General features: G+C 47.0%; 1 protein-coding gene and 1 long non-coding RNA gene across 5 annotated transcripts in view; one reads left to right on the forward strand and one right to left on the reverse strand.

The window, feature by feature from the left end:
* The window catches only part of PSTPIP2 (proline-serine-threonine phosphatase interacting protein 2), a 58,092-nt gene that overhangs the window by 163 nt on the left and 43,006 nt on the right, over window positions 1-14,923 (forward strand). The window contains exon 1 of one of the 3 annotated variants that reach the window (XM_083466168.1): window positions 6,401-6,675. The exons of 1 other annotated variant lie outside the window; for it this stretch is intronic. In XM_083466168.1, the coding sequence (XP_083322294.1) occupies window positions 6,481-6,675 (195 nt within the window). In that variant the 5' untranslated portion in view covers window positions 6,401-6,480. Of the gene's footprint in view, window positions 1-6,400; window positions 6,736-14,923 lie in introns of those variants that run through there. One more of the 3 variants, XM_083466169.1, reaches the window with a different exon arrangement.
* On the reverse strand, window positions 3-7,098 carry LOC310689102. Of its 2 annotated transcripts, none has more exons than XR_014517320.1 (3): window positions 7,065-7,098; window positions 2,565-2,681; window positions 3-762 (listed from the first exon to the last, which is right to left on the reverse strand). It is a non-coding gene; the product is annotated as an uncharacterized lncRNA (long non-coding RNA). The 2 variants fall into 2 exon arrangements; XR_014517321.1 differs by having other exon boundaries at window positions 2,547-2,681.

Here is a 14,923-nt window from a genome sequence, read left to right on the forward strand (position 1 = left end):
AGCGATGGTTGGAAAGGGAAAGGAAGCACAGGTGATTTTGGAAGAAGTCTTAAATCTTTCTTGTGAGTTCTGGCTTAGAGGTCCTTTGGGGCTTACATGGGTCATCTTGGACATTTTCCAGGGACTGGGCAAAAGCATTTCAATCTAATGACAAGCACATCCTTTGCAGGCAGACAACCGCCCAGATTTAATCCCTGGCTCAGGCAACGGAAAAGATCAGGCAGCAGGTAGAGATCGTAGCTTGAGGCTGGATCTAACAGAATGGGGTGGTAGACTCCTGATTCAGGGTAGAATGAACAGTTCCTTTTTTCTTTTTCTTTTTTTTTGTAAATGCTTTTTATTGGTGTTTCATTTAATACAAACAAAATACAGTAAAATTCAACAGTCATTTACCCACATTCTTTCCCCACACTCCGCTGAGCATCGACTTCCTTCCCTCCCTTCAACAGGTTTTCTTATGTCAGTTACTTCTCCACAGTTTCTTATTGTATCCAATCCTGTCTACATCGTAAGAATTCTTTCAGAGTCTTGCAGGCTTCAAATTTCTACAGCTATTATTTTATGTACTCCATAAATTTACTCCACTCTTTTTGGAATTTTGTTTCCTCCTGATTTTGGATCGTACAGGTCAGTTTTGCTAGTTCCACATAATCAACCATCTTCGTCTGCCACTCCTCTATTGTTGGTAATTTCCATTTTTGGGCTACAAAGTTCTGGTAGAATGAACAGTTCCAATGCAGTTGCGGATCAAATTTACAAATGCTGTAAAAGATAAAATAGAGTAGAGACAGCAGGGAGAATAAATTGCTTCTCCCAAATGGCTTGTTTTCTGCTTCTAGTTGTTTTTACTCAAGGGACCAATAAAAATGGTCTCTTCCCTTGCAGTTTGATTTGTACAGTCCATTCTGCCATCTCATAATGTTAAATATCCAACCTGGGCTGCTGTGAGATGATGCCAGCCAGAGCATTCCAGCAGTCTGTGTCTTCATAAATTAGCTTCATGTTAGCCTGTTGTGATTGTCTAGGGGTGCTTTCAGACTGTCGCTGGTTTAGGGTAGGATCGGGCCTTTTGCAACAAGGAACATCCTGACTCATAGCTCAGTCTCTTAGACACTGGTACACAAGCAGCTTTCTGACCTTTATTTGCCCCCTGTTCACACATGCATACAAAGACACACACGAAGTGGTAGTAAAGCACAGCTTGTAGGCCGTTCGCCCACCAAACCCCTTATTCGCTTACAGCCATGTGAAATCTGCCTCCCTGCCCTTAGCTAGCAAAATCTTAGTGGCCTGATGAGGAACAAGATTACCTGGGGGTAGCTGTGTGGTGGGTCATGGAAACTTGCCTTAACACCCTTTTACAGTGGTACCTCGGGTTACATACGCTTCAGGTTACATGCGCTTCAGGTTGCAGACTCCGCTAACCCAGAAATAGTACCTCGGGTTAAGAACTTTGCTTCATGATGAGAACAGAAATCGTGCTCTGGTGGCGCGACGGCAGTGGGAGGCCGCATTAGCTAAAGTAGTGCTTCAGGTTAAGAACAGTTTCAGGTTAAGAACGGACCTCTGGAACAAATTAAGTACTTAACCCGAGGTACCACTGTACTTCACCCTTCTGCAGACAACTTCTGATGCAAAAGGACAGCACTTACTACAGAACCCTCTTTGGCTTCTGGGCTGGCAATGTGGTAAAGTGAAGTGCCCATCCCTTGTGGGAGGACGGATTAGTTTTGAGGGCTTCTAGTTGCTGACCCCTCTTTGGAAGCATTCCTCCTGGGGTTGAGTTATCGGCAACAGAGAGGGTGTGTTTGTGCGCTTGGGACTTCCTCTTGCATGCATTCTTACTGTCATAACCTGGAAACAAACTAGGCGATTGTCCTGTCCGACCTTCCTCATTGTTCAGCCGTATTTTTAGTAACTCTTGTCAGGCCAGGCAAACCGGGAGAACAGGTGGAGTCTTCATTCTGTGCCAACAGCATCTGACACGTTGTGGATTGCAATGCCTCTCGTTGCAAACTTTGCATAAGTAATGCTCCTGTAATTTCCATGTTCCAGTGGTGGGTGGTTTACCGGTACTTGCAAATACAGCCTTTAATCATTTTAATCGTTTCTCAAGACGGAACTTCACAATCACAAAGTTTTCAGCTTTTACTTAAAAGGGAAAAAGGGGGGGACGACATCTGGGCACTTTACAGTGGTACCTCAGGTTAAGAACTTCATTCGTTCTGGAGGTCTGTTCTTAACCTGAAACTGTTCTTAACCTGAGGTACCACTTTAGCTAATGGGGCATCCCTCTGCCGCTGTGCCGCCGCCACACGATTTCTGTTCTCATCCTGAAGTAAAGTTCTTAACTTGAGGTACTACTTCTGGGTTAGCGGAGTCTGTAACCTGAAGCGTTTGTAACCAGAGGTACCACTGTACAGGTCTTCATCCTGCAGTGTTAAACTCTGGAACTCACTTCCACAGGAGACGGCCACGAATGAGGATGGCTTTCAAAGAGGATTAGACAAATTTGTGCAGGATGAGACTGTCGTTGGCTGCTAAACCTGATGACTGTGTTTTACCACATTGCTAGAGGCAGTAATGCTTTGGAATACCAGTGGCTGGGCATCACAGGCGGGGAGACCGCTGTTATGCTCAGACTCTGCTTTTGGGATTAACCACGGGCATCTAGTTGGCCACTGCGAGAACCAGATCCAGAACGAGGCAGCTCACTTGTCTGCTCCAGCAAACTCTTCTCGTGCTCTTAAATTAAGAACGCTCCCACCCCCCTCAGTTATTAAATACTTTTGTTAAGTAAATAATAAGAATTTATTATTTATACCCCACCCATCTGGCTGGGTTTCCCCAGCCACTCTGGGTGGCTTCCAACAGAATATTAAAATACAATAACCTATTAAGCATTAAAAGCTTCCCTAAACAGGGCTGCCTTCAGATGTCTTCTAAAAGTCTGGTACAGTCATACCTCGGGTTAAAGTTGCTTCAGGCTGAGCGTTTTTGGGTCGCACTCCATGGTGACCCGGAAGTAACGGAATACGTTACTTCTGGGTTTCGCCGCTCGTGCATGCACAGATGTTCAAAATGACATCATGCACATGCGCAGAAGCGGCAAATCGTGACCTGCGCACGCACAGACACGGTTGCGTTCTCTTCAGGGTGCGTATGGGGCTCCGGAACAGATCCCGTTCACATCCAGAGGTACCACTGTAGTTTTTTCCCCTCTTTGACATCTGGTGGGAGGGCGTTCCACAGGGCGGGTGCCACTACCGAGAAGGCCCTCTGCCTGGTTCCCTGTAACTTGGCTTCTCGCAGTGAGGGAACCACCAGAAGGCCCTCAGCGCTGGACCTCAATGTCCGGACTGAACGATGGGGGTGGTTATGTAGCAGTTAAGAGTCTCAAACAACGACCAGCAAGCCCTGGATTCAAATCTCCACTCAGCCATGGCATTCACAGGCAGTGGCGTAGTGTGGGGGGTGCAGGGGTGCTGGACGCACCGGGCACAACATCTGGGGGTTAGGGGGCGCAAATCCACGGGTTAGGGGGTGCAAATTACTTGCCTTGCCCCGGGTGCTGACAACCCACGCTACGCCACTGTTCACGGGCAGACCTTTGCTGCTCATCTCACAGGCCATTGTACCTCACAGGGTTATTGTGAGGGTAACATGTAGAGGAGAACTATGTGTGCTACTTCATGCTTGGAGGAAAGGTGGGTGGGATTAAAAAAAATACACTAAATATGATTGACAAAGAGGAAAAATAAGCAAGGGCAGCTTTTCTGAGCCTTGCCTGAGAAGCTAGACTGGCTCAAATTGTGTTTCTTCCAGAATTTTAAAAGGGGTGGGATGGAATCATTTGCTCTTTTGCATTTGGCAACCTGGCTAGCAAGGTCAGCGTGCATTTTTTAAAAGACTTTTTCTCTTTTTATCCTGGGATAAGCAATTGTGAAAATCACAGGCTTCTGGTTTCTCTTAACTGCATACCCTTGCCAGAAACCATTCTTCCTTCAGAGCACAGCACCTCTTCTTCCCACAATCTACTGCGTCTGAAAGTGTTTTGTGTGTAACAAGCAACTTGAAAACTGGAGTTAATTAGCACCTGCAAATGTTCCCTGATCTTGCCAACACTCCAGCTGATCCTCCCAACTCACCTCTGCTCCTAAATAAAGCTTCTGTTGCTAAGCACAGCGTTGCCACCTTTTTTGTCTGACAGGGCTCCTCTATCTGTGAAGCACATGGAAATTCAACCGATGCAGCCTTTTCCTGGGCAATAGTAAGGGAGAGCTCCACCTGTTGAATGTTTGCCACCTATCAATCAGAACTACACCAGAAAGACCACAATCTTAACAGTCCCACCCTAACCATGTTGAGACTAAACAACTTTTGCATTCAAGGAAGTAGTGCCTTTAGGAGCTATAGCAAACAATGCTTACTTGGAAGTAAATCAGAGTTCAATGTGGCTTACTCACATGTAAGTATGTGCAGGAGTGCTGCCTTTACTCCAAATGAATTTTCATTTCCAATGGGAGTTACTCTCAAGACAGTGTGCCTAAGGACTGCAGCTGTGTGGCCCAATGCTATATGCATTATTACTCTCAGGACAAATACCACATAATACATTTAAGGGACATGGCTTCTATCAACAAATTATGGGAATTGTAGTTTGTTAAAGTCGCTGGGAACTTTTTCTCTCTTAGGGATAAACTACAGTTCTAACCACAATCCTATAGCTATATAATCCAAACCTGCTTTCTTGGAAGTAAAGCCCACTGAAATCAATGGCGGTTAAAGTCTAAGTAAACATGGTAAAGATTTGCAGCAAAGGTTTTGCAGCAAAACAAGAAACTTCTGCGATACGGTAAAAGACAAACAAATTATGCTATAAACTTTTATGGACTATAGTCCATGTCATCAGACTTATACAGTGGTATCTCAGGTTACATACGCTTCAGGTTACAGACTCCGTTAACCCAGAAATAGTGCTTCAGGTTAAGAACTTTGCTTCAGGATGAGAACAGAAATCGTGCTCCAGCGGCGCGGCGGCAGCAGCAGGAGGCCCCATTAGATAAAGTGGTGCTTCAGGTTAAGAACAGTTTCAGGTTAGGAACGGACATCTGGAACGAATTAAGTACTTAACCTGAGTTACCACTGTAAAGTGTTGCTCTGAGTTATAAATATGCATAGTATATATTTATTGGGACCTGTTGCTGCAAATTTGTTAAAGTTACCGCGAAGTATAGTTCTGTGAGGAGTGAACTACAATTCCCAAGGTTCTTGGAGCGGGTGTTTTAAATGTACAGTGGTACCTTGGGTTAAGAACTTAATTCGTTCTGGAAGTCCATTCTTTTTTTTATAAAAAAAAAGATATTTATTACAATTTTTAAACAACAAACATACCACCAAACACATAACAAACAAAAAGGATCAAAGTAAGATTATAAGAAAAGGAAATAATAAGAAAAGAAAATACAAATAAGATAGAGTTATTCATAAATCATATTTTCATAATCTTTAGACTTCCTCACATCCATTCTTAACCTGAAACTATTCTTAACCTGAAGCACCATTTTAGCTAATGGGGCCTCCCACTGCCGCCAGAGCACGATTTCTGTTCTCATCCTGAAGCAAAGTTCTTAACCCAGAAACCCTATTTCTGGGTTAGCGGAGTCTGTAACCGGAAGCGCATGTAACCCAAGGTACCACTGTATAGTGAGTATGCAGCTTTATTTTGGACCTCTTTAACCTGACTTGTGAAAATTAAGATCATGTACACAATTGTTAGGAACCAGCCTCCCCCCACCCAATTAAAACATTGTGTTTTAATTGTAACCTGCCCTGGGACCTTCAGGTGAAGGCTGGGCAAAATAAAATAACTATAATTATTATTAACACCCCATTAAACTCAGTCATTTTTGAGTAACCACATATTAAAGGATGGCACTGTCCGTGCTCTGGAGTAGTCCTCAGATTACCCTCCCCCAAGTCAAGGAAAAGCCTCAAACTCCATTTTTTTTACAATTTGTGCAAAAAAGAGGAAATTTGAGCATGCATTTCTTAGCCCTCTATGAGAAGCTACACACACAGAGAAATCCTTCTACACAACTTTTTTATTTTTTTATTTTTTTAGCATTTTTCAACAGTGTTATTTGCATTTAAAACATTTCCAACTTTTTGCACATCTGGGATTACTTGAATACCCGGACTTCCCTCTCCCTCAGTTTCCAATATTTATCCGTTCTTTTTACTGCATCCAATTACATTTTTTTTCAAATTCACTTTTAACATTAACCTTGTTAATGTTATAAGTGTTATAACAATCCTGCTGACGTCTTTAAACCTTCACAGCGATCTTGAAGGTGCTCTATGAATTTCCCCCACCTTCTGCACAACTTTTTAAAGGCATTTTGCTAGCGGGCACCAACTCCATCTCAGGGGCCTAACCATCCCCGGCCCTTCCCCTTTTGTCCAATTCAGAGGGGAAGAATGGGTTCCTTTTTTCTTTTCTTTTTTGCGCGTGCACCGGCTTTAAGACCCAGCAGAAAAGGGAAGCAGGGAAGGGAGGGGGGGGGTGGAAGAAGGCACGGAGAATTGAGGAACTTGCGTGGAGCAGCTCGGCCGGGCAGCAGCAGCAGCAGCAACAGCAGCCTGGGCACTTTTTGCGCACCTGGCACAGAAGAGGTGGGGATCTAACCTGTTGCAGCCACCATGCGGGAGACTCTTTTCAAGGACAACTTCTGGGTGAGAGGGGAGAAAGCGTGGGAGCGTGTCCGGTCTCTGGAAGGAAAAGTTAGACGTCCACCCTTCTCCTTTAAGGCTTAGCTATTAGGGGTTGGGGAGAGGGGGCGTTTGAATTCCTGCAGCAAAGCTGCACAGATGCAATGCGCAGACCCTGCGCCTCTAAGGGCGAATCTCTCGCCAGGTGCGCGCGTCCTCCTGGCGATGCAGCTGTTTTTGTGTCTGTGTGCGGTGGTGGAGGGGAAGCGCAGCTGGCGCAATTGCTCCCTCTGGGCAGCTCTTAAAGGCGCAAGGGCTGTTTGGGGGATTCAAAAGGGGAGACGAGGTCCTACCCTGAGGCTGGTTTGAGCCCTGCGTGGCGCCTCGCAGTGGCGTAGCGTGGGTTGTCAGCACCCGGGGCAAGGCAAGTAATTTGCGCCCCCTAACCCGTGGATTTGCGCCCCCTAACCCTAACCCCCAGATGTTGCGCCCGGTGCGGCAGGCCCCCCCTGCACCCCCCACGCTACGCCACTGGCGCCTCGAGCGAAGCGTCTTGTCCCAGCCAGAAGGTTGTAAGCGATTTATCGCGGCTTAAAAGTTTTATTTTGTGCAGGTGAGAGCTAAGGAAATAGACCTTGGTCCTAGAAACGCGTGTCAAAGCGAATTTGTGCTGAGCTTTAGGGTGTTGCATAGATACATAGAGTCACTAAATTGGATGGGACCCTGAGGGTCGTCTAGACCAATCCCCTGAAATGCGTGAATTTGCCCCCTGCGAGGATCGAACCTGCAACCTTGGCATTACAGTATCGGCACCAGGCTCTAACCCATGGGCTGTGTGGGGGTCTGGATTGAGCAGCCGCTGTTTCTGGTCCCTCCCTGTCCTTAAATGCTCCGCTGTCCTTCTGAGTCTCTTCCTTTTTCTACCTGCCTCTTCCTGCTCATTCTCCAGGCTCTCAACAGAGAGGTGTGCCGGTCCAGATGCTGATCCTGTTCTCACAGTGGCCAGCCAGTGGGAAGCCTGCATGGCAGACCTCAGTGCAACAGCATTCACGATTCCTGGCAACTGATATTGAGAGGCACAATGCCTTCGGAGCAAGAGGCGGAATTTAGCCATTTTTAGCCTTCCCCTCCATGAATTTGCCTAACCATCCACTGTTGGTGGCCAATGTCGCCTCTTGAGAGATAGCTTGGGAGGCATCATGGTGTAGTGGTTAAGAGCGGTAGATTTGTAATCCGGTGAACCGGGTTCACTTCCCCGCTCCTCCACATGCAGCTGCTGGGTGACCTTGGGCCAGTTACACATTTCTGAAGTCTCTCAGCCTCACTGATCTCACAGAGTGTTTGTTGTGGGAGAGGAAGGGAAAGGAGAATGTTAGCCGCTTTGAGACTCCTTAAGGGGAGTGAAAGGGATGCGTGTGGCGCTGTGGGTTAAACCACAGAGCCTAGGACTTGCTGATCAGAGGGTCGGCGGTTCGAATCCCCACGACGGGATGAGCTCCTGTTGCTCGGTCCCTGCTCCTGCCAACCTAGCAGTTCGAAAGCACGTCAAAGTGCAAGTAGATAAATAGGTACCACTCCGGTGGGAAGGTAAACGGCGTTTCTGTGCGCTGCTCTGGTTCACCAGAAGCGGCTTAGTCATGCTGGCCACATGACTCAGAAGCTGTATGCCGGCTCCCTCGGCCTATAGAGCGAGATGAGCACCGCAACCCCAGAGTCAGTCACAACTGGACCTAATGGTCAGGGGTCCCTTTACCTTTACCTTTAAGGGGAGTGAAAGGCATGATATCAAGTCCAAACTCTTCTCTTCTTCTTGAGGGATTGAATTCCATGGTTTATTTAGCTGTGTGCTGGGTGAAAAACATCCTCTGGTCTGCCCTTGATCTTCCAACAGACATTCAACTTCTTTGGATGTCGATGAGTTCCACAGTTACGCAAGAGGGAGGAAAGTTTTTCTCCATTCTGTTGCATGGGACCGTTCCCAAGTTCTAAAGTTATAAAGAGTGAGAAAAACGTATCTACTTTCCTCACACCATTCATAATTTTATAGATGCCTCTCGTGTCTCCCCTGCCTTTTGCTCAGCTTTTTAAAAACCACCAAGTCCCAGATGTTATCCTTCCTCATAGGGGTGTTGCTCCAGCCCCTTCTTGATCATTTCGGTTGCTGATTTTGGAATCTTTTTAAGCTCTACAATATCCATTTTGCGCCACAGTGACCAGAACTGTGGTTATATCATAGATTTGCATTTTATGTTCCTGCCCATTCCTAATTATTCATAAAAAAGGAGTTTTCTTATCTACAGCTGCTGCACACTGGCTTGGCACTTTATTTAAGGTGCCTGGTATGACCCCAAGGTCTCTTTTCTGGTCAGCCACTGCTATTTCAGAGCTTGTTAGCATATATATCAAGTTAGAGGTGTTTTTTTGTTTGCTTTTTGCCCTAATGTGCATCAGTTTACACTTGTTTACGCTGAATTTCATTTGATATTTTAAAGCCCTTTCAGCCACTTTTAAGATATTCTTTGTGGAGCTCTTCACATTCCCTTTGTTCAGAATACCAGGAATTGGCCTTGGCTCATCAGTTGTTGTAATGGTCATGAGCATGTGCAGAGTGCTTCCCTTGCACCGTCGAATTGTCCAGAGATAGGCCAAAAGTTTCCATGATTAGTAATGGAGAGCCTCTCAGGTCATGCAAGCTGGAATAGATGTATATATCTTTTTTTTAAATTAGCCAGTGCCAACCTCCTTCTCTGACTTGCAACTATTATCTTATGTGATAAATGCATTTCTGGAATGCACTAAATTTATGCAGTGAATACTGCCATTTTCCTTCTTGCTATCCTAATAGGAACGATTCTGTTCCAATTCTGTTCCATTTGCTTTAGAATCTTATTTCTCTCCCGCTCTCTAAGCTGGTATACCATAGTGGCAAGCAGTCCAATCCCTCTTCCCAGGGAACTCTGGGAATTATGCCTCTGGGAGGGGAACAGGGGAGTCTCCTTTCAACTTGCGGCACCCTTTACAAAACTACAGTTCCCAGGATTCTCTGGAAGAAGCAGGAACTGGTAAAACTGGCCAGAAACATCAGGGGGAAGCTGCCAAGTGTGGATCCTTGGGATACAAACTCTGTATATGTTAAGTTGTGGGTGAACATATCAGACGACACAGCGATTCTTCAAACAGCTCTTGTTTATTCACAGGCCAGAACAGAACTGAACTGAAGGGTTCAGCCAGCCTGCTTATATAGAGCTCCAGGAGAACGCAGCAGTAACCATTTTCTGTAACTGTCTAATCACTGAACGTCACTTTCGATTCCTTATTTGCATATATGGACCTGAGTGAAAACTATCTACAGTATCCCCCTGCTGGCCCAGGGTGAGAACTTCAGTACATAACAGTATATACTCAAGTGCTTTGAGGGGGCTTGCATTTCACTTCCTACTGTTGCGACCTTCATTGTTCTGCCTCCAACAGCTTGGCCTGCCATGTCAAGTGTGAAGCAATTCTCAGAAAAGGACCAACTGGAGAGATGGTCAGCTGGAGCCTGTCCTACCTGGCCCTCGCTCCGCCCCCCAGCCAGCAGCTGATTGGGCAACCGGGGAGGTGGCGGGGCGACGGCCAGCAAGCAAAGGGGGTGTCGCCCAGGCACAGGTCCATAACTGTCAAAGGATTCATTGCAAGAAAAGGGAAAAGTTGACAGCTATGCAGAGGTCACAAACCCCGCCCACTGCTTTGATGAGTGAGCTGTCATTCTCCCAGCCCTACCCAGAGATGCCTGGGATTGAACCTGGAGTCTTCCGCATGCAGAACAGATGCTCTACCACTGAGCTACAGCCCTAACTTTTCTGATCTGCAAGGAGTACACCAGTGTGGTGTAGTGGTTAAGAGCAGTAGACTCGTAATCTGGGGAACCAGGTTCGCTTCCCCGCTCCTCCACATGCAGCTGCTGGGTGACCTGGGGCTAGTCACGCTTCTCTGAAGTCTCTCAGCCTCACTCACCTCACAGAGTGTTTGTTGTGGGGGAGGAAGGGAAAGGAGAATGTTAGCCGCTTCGAGACTCCTTTGGGTCGCGATAAAGCAGGATATCAAATCCAAACACTTCTTCTCTTCTTCAGCAGCTTCACTTAATCTCCTAGTCCAGCCTTTGCTAACATAGCACCCTCCAGATGTGTTTGACTACAACTCCCGGCAGTCCAAGTCACACCCTCTAAATTCTAAATATGCCTGATGTACCCCAAAAGTTCAGAGACACCCCCCCGCTCTATTGCATACCTCCCTCCTTGCTGCCCCTGCTCCCCAGAGCTCCCCTTCTCCTGATGGAAATCAGCTCCTTGCAGTCAGTTCAGTTGGTAGAGCATGAGCCTCTTAATCTCATGGGTCATGGGTTCAAGGCAGGGGGTTAGACTAGATGACCCTCGGGGTCCCTTCCGACTTTACGATTTTATGATTTCAACACCACACGAAGAGGGTGCCTCTCTTCGCAACCGCTCCCACCTTTGCCTCCTTTTTGCCTCTTTCCATTTCCTCCTGTCGCTTTGCCTTTTCAGTCTGAAAACCCGTGGGAAGAATTTGTTCCTTTTGCACGCACTTACCGTACAGCACCTACTGACTGAGGCGGGTTAAAAATAACAAACGCTGTGGCACTCGCACTAATAGCAGGTGCAGGTGGTGACAGCTGACAGAAATGGAAACAAGAGGCAGATATCGACATGCTTGGCATGTGCGTGTGAGAGAAAGAGGAGGAAACCCCGGTTTGCGAAAATATGAAGGAAGTATTTAGGAAAGAGAAAGAAAAACCCCACGTTTCAGACTGAGAAGAGGGGCAGTGCCCTTCCTGTCAGGGGGGCAGATACAGTTCACCCTTGTATTAGGAAGTGCCTTGCAAGGTTTGGGGGGGGGGAAACCCAAGTGCCTCATTGATTAAAAATGGAACTAGAGGACATCTCAGCAAATGCATAATTGCAACCACACATCTGCTGAGAGCAGAGTTGGTTCAGGATCTTTGGCCCTTTGAGGCAAACCAGAAAAAAGCGCCCGTGCTCCTCCCATAGGCCGCAACTGTCCCGTTTTGAGCGAGACATCCCCAATTGGCAGAAGCCACCCCAGACTGTATTGTTTTTATTTATGTTTCTGATACAATTCCATATCAAAGAGATAAATTGGCAGAAGCCACCCCAGACTGCATTGTTTTTATTTATGTTTCTGATACAATTCCATATCAAAGAGATAAACAGAAATGACGCAAGAAGCAAAAGAAACAACAACTCTGAAATAGAAAAGAAATAACAATGTTAGGATATCCCAAAAACAAACAGAAAACCAGAAAGCATTCCTCAGCTGACCTTCCCATCCTCTCCTTCCATGGCTCCTTTTGTCTCCTCTTTTCCTCATGTTTTCTTGGTTCGCCCCGTCTGTTGCAACTACTTATCACAAGAGACTAGGGCCTTGTGGGACTTGACATCTTTCCTCGGGACCTGCAAGACAGAGCTGTTCCACCTGGCCTTTGGTTCGGACTCAGTCTGACCCTTATGTTTCCCTCCCCTTATGGTTTTGATCTATGGGCTATTATTAAAATGAGGGTGCATTTTAAATTCCATTTTAACCTGTATCTTAAATTGGTCCCCCCCATTATGTTTTTACTGTAATTTTACTGGTGTTAGCTGCCCTGAGCCCGGCTCTGGCCGGGGAGGGCGGGGTATAAATAAATAAATAAATTTATTTATTTATTTATTTATTTATTTATTTATTTTATTTTATTTTATTTTATTTTATTTTATTTTATTACATAAACTTTAGTTAATTCCTACTCTGCTGAAGAAGCCCCTGGAGGTGACCTGGGGAAACAGCACTCAAGGATTGCCCTGTCTTCCTGGATTTGCCGCCCCTCCGGGCTTTCCCCAGCCTGCCGCCCATGGCAGCTGCCTCAGCCAGGCTAATGGGTGGACCGGCTCTGGTTGAGAGAAAAGGTGTGTTTGAGGAGGTGCCTGTTTGAGGAATCCATGGGTTTCATTGACAGATTGGTGACTACCTGTTGAGCAACCGTTTCCTGCCCTGCTGCATACGTTTATTATCTCTGCATTGCCAGGTTTACAGCTTTATCGCCCATCATTCTTGCCTGCAAAGGGTCACTGTGCTTCTGTGAATTGCAGCTGAATTGTCACGGTCTTCCCTTTTACATTTGTTCATCCCTCTGAGCTTGTGGCTCACCATTTTAGTGTATTTTTGGTCTTTGTTGGAAGCCGCCCAGAATAGCTGGGGAAACCATTATTATTATTATTATTATTATTATTATTATTATTATTATTATTATCTGCCCACCTGCCTGCCGGGTTTGTAAGTGGTGCTCCTGCGACTGAGGACTGTGCCTTGGACCTGTGATGGAGGGGACAGCAGCCCACGAAGCTTTACGCCGTGATAAATGAGTTTAGTTTTCAATGCATGCTATGGATGGGGATGTAGAGAGCCAGCAGCCGGCGACTGCATTGCTTTCTTCCCTTCGCCCTTTTGGGCGTCTGTCACGTCCTCCTCCCTCACCAACTTCTCCCCGTCCCTGTTGACTTTGCAAAAATGGTGCTTGTGAAAGTGCAACTGGAGGTTTGCTCTCTGAAAGTGGGACTGCAGGACGCAGCAAGACGGTGGGCGAGCGGTTGCTCTTGTGTATTATTATTGCAGCTGGTGTGTTAATCGGCTTTTAAACCACTGTCTTGAGGCCATTTGCACATAAAACCTCTTGAAATGCCAAAACAACAGGTTAACATACATTGACGGTCACTTCTCGGGTCCAGAAGCAAAGGGGGTTGTTGGACTTCGACTCCCAAGATCCTTGACTACTGGGATGATGGGAGTTGTGGTCCCACAACAACTGGGGACCCAAAGTTGAGAAAGGCTGCCTTTGTTGTTGTTTAGTCGTGTCCGACTCTTCGTGACGCCATGGACCAGAGCACGCCAGGCACTCCTGTCTTCCACTGCCTCCCGCAGTTTGGTCAAACTCATGCTGGTAGTTTCAAGAACACTGTCCAACCATCTCGTCCCCTGTCGTCCCCTTCTCCTTGTGCCCTCCATCTTTCCCAACATCAGGGTCTTTTCCAGGGAGTCTTCTCTTCTCCTGAGGTGGCCAAAGTATTGGAGCCTCAGCTTCAGGATCTGTCCTTCCAGTGAGCACTCAGGGCTGATTTCCTTAAGAATGGATAGGTTTGATCTTATTGCAGTCCATGGGACTCTCAAGAGTCTCCTCCAGCACCATAATTCAAAAGCATCAATTCTTCGGCAATCAGCCCAGTGGCGTAGCGTGGGGGGTGCAGGGGGGGCCCGGCTGCACCGGGCGCAACATCTGGGGGGGGGGGCGCGCTCGCACTTGCAGCTCTCTGCCCCTACCTGGCTCGCTCACTCTCTCTCACTGCAGTGCTGGCTGTGCGAATCCGATCCGATCCGCCGGGTTGCTGCCCACTGTGGAGGGGGTGGGTGCCAGGCGTGCGGTGCGGAGAGAGAGCGAGGGACTATCTGGGGGAGGGACAATGCAGCGGCCGCCCAGCACAGCACTGAGTGTGGGAGAGAACCACACCAGACCAGACCAGGCAGCAGCAAGAAGAAGCTGGCAGCGGTGGCAGGCTAGGGGTTAGGGGGCGCAAATTACTTGCCTTGGCCCGGGTTAGGGGGCGTAAATTACTTGCCTTGACCCGAGTTAGGGGGCGCAAATTACTTGCCTTGCCCCGGGTGCTGACAACCCATGCGCCGCTGGATCAGCCTTCTTTATGGTCCTCTCTCCCTGGACCCTGCGATCATCTTCTGAAGCCCTTCTTCATGTGCCTCCTCTGTGAGAGGTCCGGAGGGTGGCAACACTAAAACAGACCTTTTCCGCACTAGCTCCCCATTTGTGGAATTCTCTCCCTAGGGAGGTTCCGCTGCCACACCCATTATACACCTTTTGGCGCCAGGCAAAAACATTCCTCTTTAACCAGGCCTTTGGCTGACTCACATCCTATGCCCTTTTAAAACGAGTTGGGGGGGGGGACTACTGGGTTGCTTTTGTTTTTATTATGTATTTTGTGTTTTATATTGTGATTTTATGCTGTGAACTGGGACCTGTGGGTATAGGACAGTATACAAATTTTTAAACATCATCATCATAATTAATAATATTGTTTGAGTTATAGCCCTCCTTGGGGAAGAAAGAGAGCAGCTTTTGGACTGAGTCCACTTCTCAATGAATGATTAG

This window comes from Podarcis liolepis, assembly GCF_965112155.1.
Source record: "Podarcis liolepis genome assembly, chromosome: 11".
Classification (NCBI taxonomy): Eukaryota; Metazoa; Chordata; class Lepidosauria; order Squamata; family Lacertidae; genus Podarcis; species Podarcis liolepis.